General features: G+C 37.8%; 1 protein-coding gene across 1 annotated transcript in view; it reads left to right on the top strand.

The window, feature by feature from the left end:
• Ctnna1 (catenin alpha 1) overlaps positions 1 to 17,272 on the top strand; it is a 165,059-nt gene that overhangs the window by 61,930 nt on the left and 85,857 nt on the right. Inside the window, exons 6-7 of the mRNA XM_008834280.3 lie at positions 1,189 to 1,458; positions 4,940 to 5,143. Of these exons, the coding sequence (XP_008832502.1) occupies positions 1,189 to 1,458; positions 4,940 to 5,143 (474 nt within the window). The remainder of the gene's footprint in view (positions 1 to 1,188; positions 1,459 to 4,939; positions 5,144 to 17,272) is intronic.

The raw sequence follows: 17,272 nt of genomic DNA, 5'->3' as shown, positions 1-17,272 counted from the left end.
ATTTATATTCTAGTATTCAGTTAGTGATAATAATACTGGAATTCTGTAATCATCTGTAAAATACTACTGAAGTAGATTTAGAAGCTAGGGTTGTTCCCCTCTGTAGTAATGATCCATATTTATTAAAGATTCCTCTATCTTAGTAAATTTCAATAGTACTGGATATCAGAAATATCCCCTTCCTATCTTGTGTATATTTGTCACTTAGCGTATCCATCCAGCTTAGCATATAAATTTTATTAGTTGAGCTGGGTGTGGTGGTGCACGCCTTTAGCTCCAGGACTCGGGAGTCAGAGGCAGGTGGATCTCTGTGAGACTGAGGCCAACCTGGCCTACATAGTGAGTTCCAGGCCAGCTGGGGCTACAGGGAGACCCTGTCTCAAAAAAACAAAAAAAAAAAAAAAAAAAAAGAAAAATTTTTTTTTCCCTTAGTTTAAATGATACCAGGAACCTCAGGTCCTTTTAATTTTGGGATAGAAGAAATGGAAAAGGAAATTTTCATGTAAGACCACATCTGCAGATTATTAAAATCATGGATTGAAATCATGGAGCACATGAGCCTCTGCTTTGTGACTAGTGGCCTGTGAACTGATTGATTTTACTTTGTAAGGAGAGTAATGTTTTGTATTCCAAGAGGGTCTTTGAGGAAGGATAGAGGAGAGGAAGTGTTGTGTACTTAATGAGAATAGCTGGTCATATCCTCACTTAGTTGGTTTGCATAGTTCATACATATATTATCTTGTTCCAAATTTCATAAAATTCTGTAATCAACTTGTATAAGTTAATAAATCCTCATAATCTTACTCTCTTTAAATATATGTCTATATTGTATTTTGGTTGGATACATGTATCTATTATAGTTGCATACCTAAGAAAGATGTTAAGCAGTTTTGTGCTTTGACTTTTATTTTGTGCTAGATATATATTACATGCACCATCCCATTAATTCTTCAGAATGCTAAAAGAGCTACATCGTTTTTCCAGTGTTTTGCAGAAGGAGAAACTGAGCACAGAATTTGAAGTAAAGATTCAGTAAATAGCCAGGAAAAACTAGGCTAGGAGATTGAAATCTAGGCTTACATGATTCCAGAGCTCAGTCTTAACTTTCAGGCCAAGTAAATGAAGATATATCTGATATGAATAGAATCCTTATGTAGAGTAACCTAATTTTTTATTTCATTCTTGTAGGAACTGAAGGATGTGGGCCACCGTGATCAGATGGCTGCAGCTAGAGGAATCCTGCAGAAAAATGTTCCAATTCTCTACACTGCATCCCAGGCTTGCCTACAACACCCTGATGTTGCAGCTTATAAGGCCAACCGGGATTTGATATATAAGCAACTGCAGCAGGCCGTCACAGGCATTTCCAATGCAGCCCAGGCTACTGCATCAGATGATGCCTCCCAGCACCAGGGTGGTGGTGGAGGAGAACTGGCATATGCACTCAACAACTTTGATGTAAGTTACTTTGGAAAGAAACCTCAGACTCTTCTCAACTGCCAAAAGATAAGAGATTCTTAGGGAAATGTGATCAAGGCTTCTGATGAAAGCTCATTTTCCAATTAAATTTGTCATCTAAGTTGAAAGAAATTGTTATGAATCATCAGTTTACTTGATTATAAATTGGTTTAAAGCATATACCTATTTTTTTCTAGTGGAGTTAAACTTCTGGATTCTTTTATGCAACTTATATTTCCTATGTGGCAATTTTACCCCTTTTTATTCCTTTTTGATAGGTAACTGCTGTTACCCTAATCTTGCATGTCTGTCTAGATAGATTTCTGTTCTCTGATTTACTTTGAATCTTGAGGTAAAAATTTGACCACATAGAAACATATTTCAAATTAAAACATTTTTTAGCATAATGCCTTTTATAGATGATACCCTAAACCTCTCCATGTATATATTGTGTGTACCTACTAGCCTGTGTCTTCCCATTAATGTGGTGGGTTTTGTTTCTAATTTTTACCTACAGTGCTTCATGGATTCCAGTAGATGGCAGCAATTTAAGATTTTTTTTTTAGCTTTTTAAAAATTATTTTATTTTATGTGTATGTGTGTATTGCCTGCATATAGGTAAGTGCACCTGTGTCATGCAATGCCCACGGAGGTCAGAAGAGGCTGTCGGATCTCCTGGGACTGGAGTTATGGACAGTTGTTAGCTGCCATGTGGGGTGCTGGGATTTGAACCTGGGTCTTCTGCAAGAACAATCAGTGTTCTTAACCACTGAGCCATCTCTACAGCCCCCAGTTTAAGATTTTTTTTAAAGAGTTTTTCATTTAAATTTTTTTTCTGCTGGGTCTGGCTTTGCAGCCCAGGCTATCCTCCAGCCCGTCATCCTCCTGCCTCAGCTTCCCCAGTGCATAACTAAGCATGTGCCACCATAAGTGGTTTTTTGTTTGTTTTAAGTCAGTTGTTGGAATGCTTTGAAGTATAGAATCAGAATGATGGAGTGTTTTGTTTTCTAGTTTTTCTTGTCTGTTTTTTGTTTTGTTTTGTTTTTTGAGAGTGCATCTTCCCTGTCTGATTTGTATGACTGATTTAGACCTTTTCATAAAGCATGAGAACACGGTATCAATACTAAAGACTATGGTATTGAAATTGAGTTTTTGCCCTGGAGCTTTATTTTTTTGTTTACAGGAGATTGAACCCAAGGAATTGCACATGCTAGGCAAATCCTCTACCACTGAACTAGATCTCCAGTTCTTACCCTGGACAACTAAACATTAAATGACTTTTATAACTGTTAGGATCTGTCTTGCAACTTATTGGTACCCCCCCCACACACACACTTTAAATTTGATGATAATAGGTAATTGTCTCTTCCAGGGTAGTAAAGAACATTTTTTTTGGATCATTTTGAGACATGGTCTCCCTGTAGCCCCAGCTGACCTGGAACTCACTATGTAGACCAGGCTGACCTTGAACTCAAAAAGATCCACCTGCCTCTGCCTCCCGAGTGCTGGGACTAAGGGCGTGTACCACCATGCCTGGCATAAGGAACATGTTTTGCACTAAGTTGAGTAATATCTATTAGAAATCATCTACCTTCTTAGGGTCACAGCCTTTTCATTTTTAAAATGAGGGTGTTGTACTGAACGATCTCAGGTACATTATAGTTCTATGATACGATTTAAATTCTCTGACCATTTTTTTCTCATTTTTGTTGACCAAAAAGCCTGATGGTGTTGGAGATCAAATACAGGACTTGTCACATACTTAGGCCAGTGCTCTACCACTGAGCTATATCCCCAGCCCTATTCAACCTTGATCGGAGAAATCCTGTAATAACCAAATCTGACAAGAAAAATGGTCAACTAAAAATGTTGTCTAATAATTAAGGTCTTATATGTTCAGTTTCAAAATTGAAGGTTCTTTGGAAGGAAAGGAAGAAATGTTTGTTCATTGAAAAATGCCAGGCTTAAGACTGGAGAGATGGTCAGTGGATAAGAACACTTTCTGCTCTTGTAGAGTGCCTGGGTTTGGTTCCCAACACCTACATGGCAGCTAACAACAATCTGTAACTCTAGTTCTAGGAAATCCAATTCCTTCTTCTGAACTTTATGGTACGCATACATACATGCACACAAAACACTCACACATAGACAAAAACAAAAAAAGAAAATTGCCAACCTTTGGTAGAAAAAATTGGTGTAAAAGTTGAAATTATTAAGGGCATAATTCCTATGAAGAAAAAAAAGCCAATGTATTTGCACAGACAATTATTGGTTAGAAAGGAAATTGTATTTAATGGGCATGTTGATGATTGACCCTGTAACTATAGTGTATTTTACTTAGACTCACTCATCAGTGGCAATGTGGGGTTTACATGTAGTCAGGGGATGGAAGGGGAAAAAGGAAGATAGGAGGGATTTATTCTTCTTGGGACAATAGTACTTCACTGATTTATAATCTTGATTAGATGTATGAGAGAAGGAAAAAACAGATGGAAATGCATTTTTTTTTTTTTTTTTTGGTCTTTTTGAGACAGGATCTCCCTGTAGCCCCAGCTGTCCTGGAACTCACTATGTAGACCAGGCTGGCCTTGAACTCACAGACATCCGCCTGCTTCTGCCTCCCGAGTGCTGGGATTAAAGGCATGTGCCACCACGTCCGGCATCAATGCATTTTTTGTGAGTTCAGAAAATGTCAGTACTTCATATAATTTTTTGTCTAAAACAAAAATGTAGCAGTTTTAGATTTTGTGTCGAAATTTTATTTTCCTTATTCTCATTTGATAATTTTAATAACTAATACTGGCTGACTGACTTTTAGATATTTAAATAAATAGTTTAAACATGATACATTCGTGTTTGTATTTGTGATACGGTGCCCAGGCTGTTTAGCTAGTAGTGTCTTTTTTGAGAAATGATACATTATACAGTAACTTATATGGTATGGCCTTAGTCTGTCAAGAGGAATTAATGTTTTTTTATTTTACATGTTAGAAGTAAATCTTGATACCTTTTTTCCCTTTCCTTATTTTTTTTAGGGGGTGCCGATTTCCCCGTGTCCTCAGTTGGCCTAGAACTCCATAGATCAGACTGGCCTTAATCTCTTAGAGATCCTCCTACGTTTGCGGGGATGAAAGGTGTGCACCACCACATCTGGCCATCTTGATACTCTTCTTCTTTAATTTATTTATTTTTATGTGTATGAGTGTTATGCCTGCATGTGTATGAGTGCACTTGTGTTAGCAGTGCCTTTGGAGGACAGAAGAGGGTATTGGATCTCCTGGAACTGGAGTTATGGACGGTTAGCTGCCATATGGGTGCTGGGATGTGAACCTGGGTCTTCTGCAAGAATAGCCAGTGTTTACAACGGCTGAGCCATCTCTCCAGCCCAATCTTAACCCCTTCTTAATCAATACTTTCCTTGCATTTTCAGCAATTGAGGGAATAGAAATGGACATTAACATCAATAACACTTTCTTTATAGAAACAAATCATTGTGGATCCCTTGAGCTTCAGCGAGGAGCGCTTTAGGCCTTCACTGGAGGAACGTCTAGAAAGCATCATTAGTGGGGCTGCCCTGATGGCTGATTCATCCTGTACTCGTGATGACCGGCGTGAGCGAATTGTGGCAGAGTGTAATGCTGTCCGCCAGGCTCTGCAGGACCTGCTGTCTGAGTACATGGGCAATGTGAGTGTCAGAACTTTTTTTTTTTTTTTTTTTTTTTTTTTTGTGGCGGGGGCGGTGTCTTTTTTGAGACAGGTCTCCATGTAGTGAAAGCTGGCCTGGATTCGCCGAGGAGACCAGGCTGGCTTCGAACTCACAGAAACCGGTCTGTCTCTGCCTCCCAGAACTTTTCTTATTTTCTTTGAGCTAAGATGATTATGTCTGGTGAATATTTTATGACATTAGATCTGATGATGTTAACTGCTGCTATCAATTATGTCCTTGACTCCTTTTTTAAGTGGGTCTAATTTTTCAAGGAATAGATAAATGATTTGATAAATGGCCCTGTCAGGACCTTTTATTTTGAAAACCTCAAAACACTTTAAAAAAATCATGTTACAAGCATCTATATACCCTTTATCTAGATTCATCAGTTAACATAGATACATGGGTATGTGTATGTATAAATGTGTATACACTTTGAACTCACAGACATTAGACACAGACACACACATAGACACAGACACACACACAAACACACACATAACACAGATATTTTTTTTTTCCTCTGAAACATTGCCGCTTGCATCTTCTAAGGATTATGACTTTCTGTTGCATTACAATTCTGTTATAACTGGGTGGAAAAAAGAAAATGTTAAAACTCCACTTCTTTTCTATGCCTGCTGCTTTTGTGTGAACAACAGTGGATCTGATCTTTGGCTGTGGTGTGCCTAGTATAGATTGCTTCAAATCCTTGAGAACTCAGTCTAGTGAACATATTGTCACTATGAACAATAGAGAACTGGTTGCATTAACTCTTAATAAATTCTAACATTTCTCAAAATAAAGTTTTAAAAGGAGGAGCAACAATACAAATTAGTTGTCATTTTCATTTTGTTTTAGCTATTTAACACTTCAGAAAAAAGATCTTGGTCCTTTCCCATGTTCATTCATATTGTTTGTTCATTCATATGCCTTTTTAAGTTAAAGGATGATGGTGAGCCACGATGAGATTCCCAGGGTGAAGATGGATACCTTTTTTTTGGCCTTTTTGAGACAGGGTCTCCCTGTAGCTCCAGCTGTCTTAGAACTCATGATGCAGTCTAGGCTGGCCTCGAACTCACAGACATCCGCCTGCCTCTGCCTCCTGAATGCTGGGATTAAAGGCATGCACCACCACGCCTGACTGTTTTTACCTACTTTTAACCATAGTATGAATTTAGTGAAGCATATTGTTTTAAGCCGTTGTTGTGTTTTGATTGTAGGCAGTCTAAGAAAAATGCGATCATTTAAATCAAATGGAAAATGATTGATAAGTCACAGTAGAAATATGGGATACATTAAAAAATGCTTATTTGTGCTTGAACCTAGAAAATAAGAAAAAGTATATAGTTTAAAGAATGGTTCACAACGTTGAAGTCATAAACAGGAACAAAGACTCATAGAATGTAGCTTAGATATGTGGATCAGTTTGATGTTGTGTAGTGCTGGAAGTCAAGCAAAAGTGTCCAGTGCAATTATGATCAGGACACCACTCTGAAAACTGGCTTCAGTGGAGGAGAAGGTGTGATAACTATAGAACTTCCTCAACAGTCTACAAGATAGTCCTTGAGTCTGGGGTTGCTCAGATTCTCTAGCTAGTCATGCTGGTCATAAATAATCTCTGATTTCTCCCTTGAATGTCATACAAATAGTACTTTCTATTCTTGATGTGCATATAGGAAAATGTGTGAAAAACTCATTTATACTGAAAACATGGAGAATATAATGTAGCACTCTTAAGTGGAAACTAGAATAATACTTGATGTTTTGGCTGACAGTTTGCCTTAAGTTTTGATTTTTGTTTTAAAAATACTGGATAAGTAATGATAATATATAGGAAATGGAAAAAAACTACATTATTTTTGGGTTTTTTTTTTTTTTTTTTTTGGAGACAGGATAGGATCTCCTTTGTTAGCCCCATCTGGCCTTGAACTCTGAGACCGTCTGTCTCTACTGGGACTAAAAGTGTGCACCACCAAGCTCAGCTTATGACCGACATGGAACTTTGTAGATCAAATGGTAAAGTCTTGAAAGACATACCTTTTTGTTTTTTTCAGGGATTAAAGGCATGTGCCACCACGCCCAGCCTTATAAGTTTTTGTAATTTTTATAAACAGAAGGGCTTGTCATAGTCTCTTTCTTGTTTTTCTTCCGTTTGGTTTTCTTTAGAGGCAGTGATTCTTTTTTAAAAAAATTATTTTATGGGCTGGAAAGATGGCTCAGTGGTTAAGAGCACTGACTGCTCTTGCAGAGGACCCAGGTTCAATTTGAACCGTCCTTAACTCCACTTCCAGGGGAATCCAAAGCCCTCTTCTGACCTCCACAGCATTTCACGACATGGGTGCACCCGCTTACATGCAGGCAATATACTCATACACATAAAGTAAGATAATAAAATAAAATAAAATAATAAAATAAATAAACTTAAATTAAAATAAAATTTAATAAAATAATAAAATAATGAAAAAATATTTATTATTTTTATCTTACGTGTATGAGTGTATTGCCTGCATGTATGTAAGTGCACCCACGTCATACAGTGCTGGTAGATGTCGTAAGAGAGCATTGAATCCCCTGGAACTGGATATATGGATGGTTGTTAGCCACTGTCTGGGTGCTGGGGATCAAACCCGGGTCCTCTGCAAGAGCGTCGCAGACATCTCTCCAGACCCAGAGGCAGTGACTCTTGGGAGATTGATTAGAGTCTCTGGGAGAACTCTTAAGTCTCTACATACATACACGCACACACGCACACACACACACACACACACACACACATACGTGTTCCTTAGGTGATTCCAGTGTGCAGTTGATGCAGAGAAATTGCTTCCATGGCTTACTCCATTTGTCCTTTTCTGTTTGCACCTTAACATTTCTGTAGTTGAGGATCTCTCCATTTTGTGCATTTCTCTTGCTTCTCTTTGCTTGGCTGACCAAGCCAAGCTCAAGTCTTTAGTAGCACATTGTTCATTGTGTTCTTGAAATTCCCTTCCCACCTGTTCAGATCTAATCTACGCTTTCTTCAAGGTCGGGGTGTTTTCTCTCTTTGCTAAAGGCCATTTCAGACTGTACAATCCTACATTGTCTCCTCAGTGCTTGCAGTTTTGCACTTAATTGTATACTTCCTTGAATTGTTGTTTAATTATGTTTCCTTTATCCATGTAATTTCTGAAAGTAGATTTTAAGCTTTTGGAAGACTGAACTATTAAAACATTCTTTTATGGTCTAGTATAATGCCAGAAGAAGTATTCAGTACAAGCATGCTTAATGAATTCATGCTGACTTGGGAAAATGAACAATTTTGGATATTCATGGTGCTAAGCATGTATTTATTAGGAAAAATCCTCAAAGATCTTGCCCTTATGGATTTTGTATTCTGAGAGAGAGAGAGAGAGAGAGAGAGAGAGAGAGGTGTTGGGGGGGTTGACTTGGGGTACCTCTACTTTCTGAAGGTCTTTTGTTATACAGATATTTTTTAGAAAAAAAATTATACCAGATGTTCTGAAATAGGCAGTTAATAAAAATGATATGTCAGAGTGAGATCAAATTTAGTTCCTCCTGTTACCTCCAAATTCCCTTTTTAAGGCTGTAAGGGCAAGGAGGCCAGCAGCCTTAATGTTTGTTTCTGTTTGCATTGTGGTTTAAAGATATGGAGGTCGTCTTGGCTCTATAACTTACCTTGCAGGCTTTAAATGATAGATTGATATAAAAGTAATACCGCTGACCTCTACTTAACATTATAGAAATGCCACAGATGCATGATCATAGGTTTTCGACCTTCAGTGGATCCTTGTAGTTTTATAAATGTCTGCTCAGTTCCATTAAATATTAAATCTGGGTATTGTGGCTAAATTTAATTTGTCTGTGATCTGTCAGCCTAAAATTATACTAAGTAGGATTCTAGAGAAAGAAAAACAGCTTTGGATGAGTATCTTAATCTACAAAGATTTAAAAGTAAGCTAATTAAAATTAGTTAAACCTGGCATGGCTGTTCATAGCTGTAATCCCATCACTTGGGGTGCTGGTAGGCAGAGGACTGAATTTGAGGCCAGTCGGGGCTAGATACATACTTTTGAGATAATATCTCCAAAAAAAAAAAAAAAAAGATTTAAAAAGTAATTAAATTGAAAAGTTGTTAATATTTGATTCTGTATATAAGCATAAAATATTTATTGAAGTTGCATTCATAGTTTGCTGTTGGGTTAGCGTAATACAATATTTGAAACATAAAGGACCCTTAATTTTTTTTTTTTTTTTACACCATGAATTCCATTTAGTTTTGGCTTACTGATTGGAGTTATGGATTATAATTGTTGAGAAGCAGCAAATGCTGTGGACTTAATAGCTCTACCTCTGAATTTCAGTGTGTTAGGTACTAATTTAGGTGGCTATGAAGTATAGATTTAAAAGACAGTATATGGGACTGGAGAGATGGCTCAGTGGTTAAGAGCACTGCCTGCTCTTGCAGTGGACCTGGGTTGGATTCCCAGTACCCATATGGCTGACAGCCATCCGTAACTCCAGTTCCAGGGGCTCCAACACCCTCTTTCTTCTGACCTCCATAGGTATTGCATGACATGAGTGCACCTACCTGCATGTGGGCATTACACTTGTACACATAAAGTAAAAGTAATAAATGAGATAATTTTTATTTTATTTTATTTTATTTTATTTTTGGGTCTTTTTGAGACATGGTCTCCCTGCAGCCCCAGTTGGCCTGGAACTCACTATTTAGACCAGGCAGGCCTTGAACTCATAGAGATCTGCCTGCCTCTGCCTCCCAAGTGCTGGGACTACAGGCATGTGCCACCACGCCAGCTTGAGATATTTTGTAAAAGACAGTATACAAGAAGAATATAAAATATTTCATTGATAAGTATCAAATTAATGTCTCAAACTTTAATTTTTATTAAAAATTAATTATGAATAATAGAAAATTTAAGTGTTTGTTGTATTTGTTTTTGACTTGCATAATATTTCTGTTAGGTGTTCCTAACTGTTGAATAACCAACCAGCTAAGGTAATGAAATGAGCATCAGCCTCTTTATTGAATGTTCAGAACAGTAGTCCATGCATAATAGCCATTGCACCTTATATTTCCTTATCTTAGAACTCCAGCTTTAGAGCAAAGGAAATGGCATAGTTTGGGATCAAGATGGTAAAGGTGTGTGTGTTTATCTCTGTCTCTCTCTTACTCAGCCTCCCAGAGTGCTGGACTCAGGCGTGAGCCACCACCATGCCAGCTAGGATTTTGATACATTTTATCCTTATTTTTGTTCCAAAAAATTTTGTTCTTAAAAGAACATAGTAACTAGATGTTTTTGAATTGGACTGGACATATATTTGAAGGATTTCATTATGCTAATATATCAGGAAGAGCATTTTAATTTGATTTGGTAATCATTTGATCTTTTGGAAAGATTGTGGTAAGAGAAATCACTCAATTTAGATGCTAATCCCTTTTCAGTTTTGCAGATTCTTTCCTGGAATCACTTTAGCCTAGCCAGAACATCTCAGCCTTTGAAGGACTCTGTAAAGACCTTCTTGCTGTGTTTTGTGGCTAGTTTTCTTCAGAATAAGAATAGCTTTAAAAAAAAATTTAAAAATTTCTGTGTTGCCACATGTGCTTTTGTGAATAGTATTTCAGACTTAATTCTGGATAGGTATGTATGTATATTTTTGTCTATTCTTAACTTTTCTTTTTTTAAAAATATTTTATTTATTATTTTTATTTTTTATGTGTATGAGTGTATTGCCTGCATGTGTGTGAGAGCACCCGTGTCATGCAGTGCCTCAGAGGTCAGAAGAGAGCTTCGGATTCCTCTGGAACTGGAGTTAAGGACGGTTCTTAGCTGCCATGTGGGTGCTGGGAATCAAACCCGGGTCCTCTGCAAGAGCAGTCAGTGCTCTTAACCACTGAGCCATCTCTCCAGCCCCAACTTTTCTTAAAAGGCATTGTTAGCTAAAATTAACCATACTATATTACTATTTACTGTATTTCAGGCATTGTGTAGAGGGACACATATTGTTACTTATGCCCATAATTCTCTTGTTACTTGCTTAGATATTCATGGGGCAGGAGAGCTGACTCAGTGGTAAGAGCACTGGCTGCTCTTCCAGAGGATGGTTTCTAGCACTCACATGGCAGCTAACAGCCATTTGACCTGATGCTGTCTTCTGCCCTCTATGGGTTTGCACCTGTGTGGTGCCCTTACATGCAGGCAAAACATTCATACACATAAAAAAATGAGTAAAGTGTTACAGAAGGATACAGGTTTATGTGGATGAGGTTCTTATTTACCATTGGGCTTCTTATTCAAGTCAACAAATAAGATTTCTTGTAATATTTCATTGTGGCAGGGTTTGCCACAAAAATACTCTAAATCAAAATTATATTCTGAAGTTAATTATTAATATTTTATTGTGTATTTTTGAAACAGGATCTCATATACCCCAGCTTGACCCCAGAACTTGGTATGTAGCCAAGTGGATGACTCTGAATTCCTGATCTTCTTTGTTCCACCTCCTATTATTTCATTCTAAATAATGAAATTAAGTTTCTGAAGTTAAATATTCTGCACTAAATAAGTTTGATTTGGGTTGGAGAGATTGCTTTTTTGGTAAAGGTGCATGGTGCCAAGCCTGACAACTGAGTTGTATCCCTGGACCAACTCCCACAAGTTGTCCTTTGACTTCCACATTTGGGTTGTGGCAGGCACACACACACGCGCGCACACACACACACACACACACACACACACACAAGCACACAAAATACATAAAGGCAATAAATATTTAGAAAAATAAATAAGATTGATTCATGTCTGGTATAGTTCTTTGAAGTGAGCAGAACAAAAACCAGTTAACAATGCCTTCCTGTGCTGGATAGCTTCATTTGTCAACTTGACACACCTAGGTGGAGGGACTCTCAATTGAGGACTTTCCTCCATTGGATTGGCCTGTGGCCATGTCTGTGGGGCATTTTCTTGATTATTGAGTGATGGCGGGGGCGGGGCTGTTGTAGGTGGTGCCACCCCTGATCAGGTGGTCCTACATTATATAAGAAAGCAGGCTGAGCAAGGGCCAGGGGAGCAAAGCAGTAAGCAGCATTCCTCCATGGTCTGTGCTTCAGCTCCTGCCCCCAGGTTCCTGTCCTGAGTTCCTACCTTGACTTCCCTCAAGGATGAAATGTGAGCTGAGAGAGGTAAAATAAGATGAACTCTTTTCTCCCCAAGTTGGTTTTGGTCAGTGTTTTTATCACAGTGATTGAAAGAAAACTAGAACACTTTCCATGCTATACTACAATGGTGCTTGAGTGGCAGAGATGTTTAAATTGAAGCTGTGTGTTCAGTTATATGTCTGTGCTGTGTCTTCATTGTTGTTTGAACCCTTAGATTTCTTGAAATGAACTGTCACCTATATTGGTATTCTGTAGTTCTGTAACTTTGAATTATTTTTATTTTATGTGAGTGAATGTTTTGCTTGCATGTAGGTAAGTGCACCTGTGTCATGGAGGTCAGTAGAGGGTATTGGATCTTCTGGAACTGGAATTACAGGCTCTAGTTAGCCACCATGTTGGTCCTGGGAGCCAAACCTGGATCCTCTGCAAGAGCTGCCAGTGCTCTTAACTACTGAGCCATCTCTTTGGCCCCTATTTTTATTATTTTTAATTGTTTGTATGTATGTATGTTTGAGTGTGTGCGCACTTTAATGCAGGTGTCTGCAGAGGCCAGAAGAGGCTGTCAGGTCCCCTGAAACTGGAGTTATAGGTGATTGTGAGCTGCCCATCTCAGGTGCTATGAACCAGGTTCTCTGCAAAAACAGTATGTGCTCTAAACTGCTGAGCTACCTCTCCAGCCCCCATGCCTGTTTTTTTGTTTTTTTTTTTTCGCCCCCCTTTTTTGAGACAGGGTCTCCCTGTAGTTCCAGCTGGCCTAGAACTCACTTTGTAGACCAGGCTGGCCTCGAACTCACAGAGATCCCCCTTTCTCTGCCTTCCCAGTGCTGGGATTAAAGGCATGCACCACCATGCCTGGCTCATGCCTGGCTTTTATTTGTGTACTGGCAATCTGAACTCAGTTCCTCATACTTGTGCGGCCACTCCCCAGCTCCATGTTCTTCTAATTCTTTTTGATCCAAAGAAGCTTTAGCTTTTGACAAAGTTGTTATAAGTCACTAGTGATTTATTTTAAAAATGTGATTATTTGAACATAGCAAATTTGTGGTTTGGAGAGGCTACCTATTTATTTTATTCATAGTACTAAAGACTTGTTAGATATGGTGGTTCTCACCTGTTATCCTAGTACTGGAGGCAGAGACAGGAAGATCATAAGCTTGAGGCTAGCCTGGGCTACATAATGAAACTTTGTTTCAGTATACTCACATATAGGTACATATCAGTGATAAGTTTTTACTAATATTTTTTGTTCACTCATCTTTTTTTGTTTTTGAATAATGAGGTGTCTTAGAGGTCATAAGGAAGTATATACTCATTTATGACTGGCATAATTTTTGAAACAGAGTCTCATGTAGGTGAAGATGACCTTGAAGCTTGAACTTCTCATCCTCCTGCTTATACCTCCCAAATACTGTTACAGGATGACTATGGGTGTATATTTTTTCCAGGGTTCAAACCAGTCATAATGTTGTTGGTTCTTTGACTTTAGGGTAGCATGCCCCACTCCCGATAGCCATTAGAGATATTTAGAAATGTCATTTCGCATGCTTTTCATGACAGGCAATTCAAGTTCTCTTGTGAGCACTGTTTTGAAACCTGTCCTTCCTTAGGACAGGTTTAAAGCCTTGTCTGCCAGGAAGTTCCCATCTTTGACTTCAAGTCCTGTTCTGTTGAAAATTGCCTTATTGGTTGAGGTATTTCTTTTTCTTTTTTTTTAATTTAATTTTTTTTATTTTATTTTATGTGTATGCGTGTATTGCCTGCATGTAGGTAAGTGCGCCCATGTCGTGCAATGCCTGCAGAGGTCAGAAGAGGCCGTTGGATCCCCTGGGACTGGAGTTACAGACAGTTGTTAGCTGCCATGTGGGTGCTGGGATTCAAACCCAGGTCTTCTGCAAGAACAACCAGTGTTCTTAACCATTGAGCCATCTCTCCAGCCCTGGTTGAGGTATTTCTTAGTCACAATACAAAACTAGAAGAGCAAAAGTCTGTAGACTATAGTATTTTTCTTCTCTGATTGTATATCTTTATTTGTTGATTTGGGGTTGTCTCTTCACATCTGGTGGCAGCTAATTAAATATTGTCAATCACTAAACAGCTTATTATTTCAAAGTTGAATATGTGCTATATTGAACCAAAGACTGTTAAGAGCCATTTCATAATGAGGTGATTTGAATGCTTACAAAGAAGATATTTTCTTTAAGTGACTTTATGCCAAAGTAACATCTGGCCAGTAAGTTGTCTTGCAAGTTTCATTTTCAGATGTGTTGAAATGATTAGCATGCTACTCTGGTTTTATAGTTGCATATATTCTAATTTTTGCAGTTAATGTTAGTCTGTGAAGTAGCATGCAGTGAGACATCTTATGTCCTGGTATTCTTGGCTAATTATTCTTCAAACTCTGAATACACATGGTCTGAATTACTTCTCCCTACTTTGAGTGAGAATTGTTGGCTGCCAGGCATGGTGGTACATACTTTCAATTCCAGCACTGGAGGAACAGAGGTAGGTAGATTGCTGTGAGATGGAGGCCAACCTGGGTTAGTCTACATGGCTGGTTCTAGGCCAGCTAGGGCTATGTAGTGAGACCTCGTCTCAGTAAAGGGCAGGGTGGGGTAATGAATATGAATATATAAATTGGTTGTTCTATAGATTCAAATATGAGTATCATTTTGTAGGCCCGAGGCCTGACAAGATTTGTTTCAGTTGTCTTCCTCTTCCCCAAATGATAAAAATCATAAATATTTGCCCTGCCTTACTTACAGTGGTTAAAACTCATGGATAGCTGTTCTGGGAAGTAGAACATAATTATTTGCTTTTAAGATCCTATATTGTTGCTGGGTGTGGTAGTGCATGCCTTTAATCCCAGCGCTGGGAGGCTGAGGCTAGCCTGGTCTACATAGCGAGTTCAAGGCTGCCCAGGGCCACAGGGAGACCCTGTCTCAAAAAGACCAAAAAAAAAAAAAAAAAAAAAAAAAAAAAAAAAAAGTAATAATAAAATAGAGATTCTGTATTGTTGATGAAAAATAGTAATGCTATAGAAAATAGGAAAATTGCTTTGGTTTTAAAAGCCATTTATTCATACAGCTTTACTTGATGGTCTTAATGATTTTTATTTTGATGAAGGACTCTCAATATCTTCTCATCTTTTCAAAGTTGATTTTTTTAACACCATTACAGTTTCTAAATTGAGAAAAAGGACTTAACTTTAAGAAGACAACATCGTTTTCATTTTCAAAGGAATATTAAAAATTGTATACTCATAGGTTTTAAAAAACTGACTTGATTGGATAGCTCTTAATTACTTGGAACAACTTTCATTTTGTAACCTGTATAGGCTAAAAGCAAAATTTTTGGTATGGAATTTTCTAGCCAATGCAAGATTAACCATTTTCTTAAAACTACTCTGATTCAAGCTTTACATTATTATTATTATTATTAATGTAATATTATAATTATATAATTTTATTATATAATATAATGATAATATAAAATTAATATATAATAAAATAATATAAGTTACAGTAATAAAAAAAATTTTTTAAAAATATTTTATTTATTATTTTTATTTTATGTGTATGTGTGTATTACGCACATGTAGATAAGTGCACCTGTGTCGTGCAATACCCATGGAGGACAGAAGAGGCTGTCAGATCCCCCTGGAACTGGAGTTAGGGTAGCTGCCATGTGGGTGCTGGGATTTGAACCTCTCTTCTGCAAGAACAGTGTTCTTAACCATTGAGCCATCTCTCCAGCCCCCAGAAAATATATTTTTAGCAATTTGATTTTAGGTTTTGACCAATGGAATTTCTCATTAGTCTTTAAGATTTGACATCCAGATGTAGGAACATAGGTTTAAGGGGATTGATGCATATAAGCTATTTCCATATAAAGAAACTATATTTTTGGTACCTTTAAGGCACTCTCACATAAAGAGACTCTGTATATTAATTTTTTTTTTAATGCAGGAAAAACTAATGGAGGATGGTTATTAATGAAGTAAGAAAGCAGAAAATTTATGGTTGTTGTAGTTTGGTGATGGTGCCATGAGAGAGTTCATGGCTACACTCAGTCTTTCTGGCCATGTTTGGAAAATTTCATGATAAAATTAAGAAAAAGTTATCTCTTATTATTATGACTAATTGAGAAGGGTGACTATATTGGGTGTTTTAGAACATAATCCTTGCCATGTTTTGCTCTTCAGTAGGCACTTGTCTGTTTGCAAGTGCCTGGCAAGTCACCTGGCAGTCTTTATTTTTTATTGCATTGAGCTCCCTACTCCTTACTTTGGGCTTTCTAGTTAGCAGACCTATGATATTTCAGATTCAGTTGGTAATTTGTGTAGGTAAATAATAGGAACATGTTAGCAGAGGAAACTAAAGCAGGAAATAATGCCATTGAGCAGAATCTGGGTCAGGAAAAGTCTTGGTGAAAGGACTGTGTGGTGAGCAGCAATATGAATTAGAAAATCAGGAAATCTTCCTTTTTATTACCCCCCCCTTCCTTCCATGTAGCCAAGGCTGACCTTGAACACCCACTGGTCTTCCTGCCTCCACAAGTGCTGGGTTTATATGGCCACCATGTTCGGCTGCCACATCCAGCCTTATTCATACTTACAAAGCTCAATCATGCATAACAAGAACATTTGTGTTTCCTGTGTGACTATAATAATTTAGTAGTGTTTTTATTTTCATTATGGTTCACTAGATTTTGAGTGAAATTTAATAAATCATAGTGATTGGGAGTATTTTGTTGTTAGGGCAAGCTTCCTGAAAGTTTTTTATTGAGAAGTTGTTACAATTTTAGGCCTTTAAATAACTTTATAGAGAGGAGGGTGGTAAGAGGTGCTGGGTATTGAACCCAGAGCCTCACTCTAGTTAGGCAAGCATTTTGCCACTGAACTCTGCATCCCAGCTCCTCCCTCCCTCCCTCCC

This window comes from Nannospalax galili, unplaced genomic scaffold (assembly GCF_000622305.1).
Source record: "Nannospalax galili isolate Female #2095 unplaced genomic scaffold, S.galili_v1.0 scaffold856, whole genome shotgun sequence".
In the NCBI taxonomy this organism is placed as follows: Eukaryota; Metazoa; Chordata; class Mammalia; order Rodentia; family Spalacidae; genus Nannospalax; species Nannospalax galili.
Note: the sequence above shows the minus strand (reverse complement) of the source record. Positions and strands in the feature narration are given on the sequence as shown.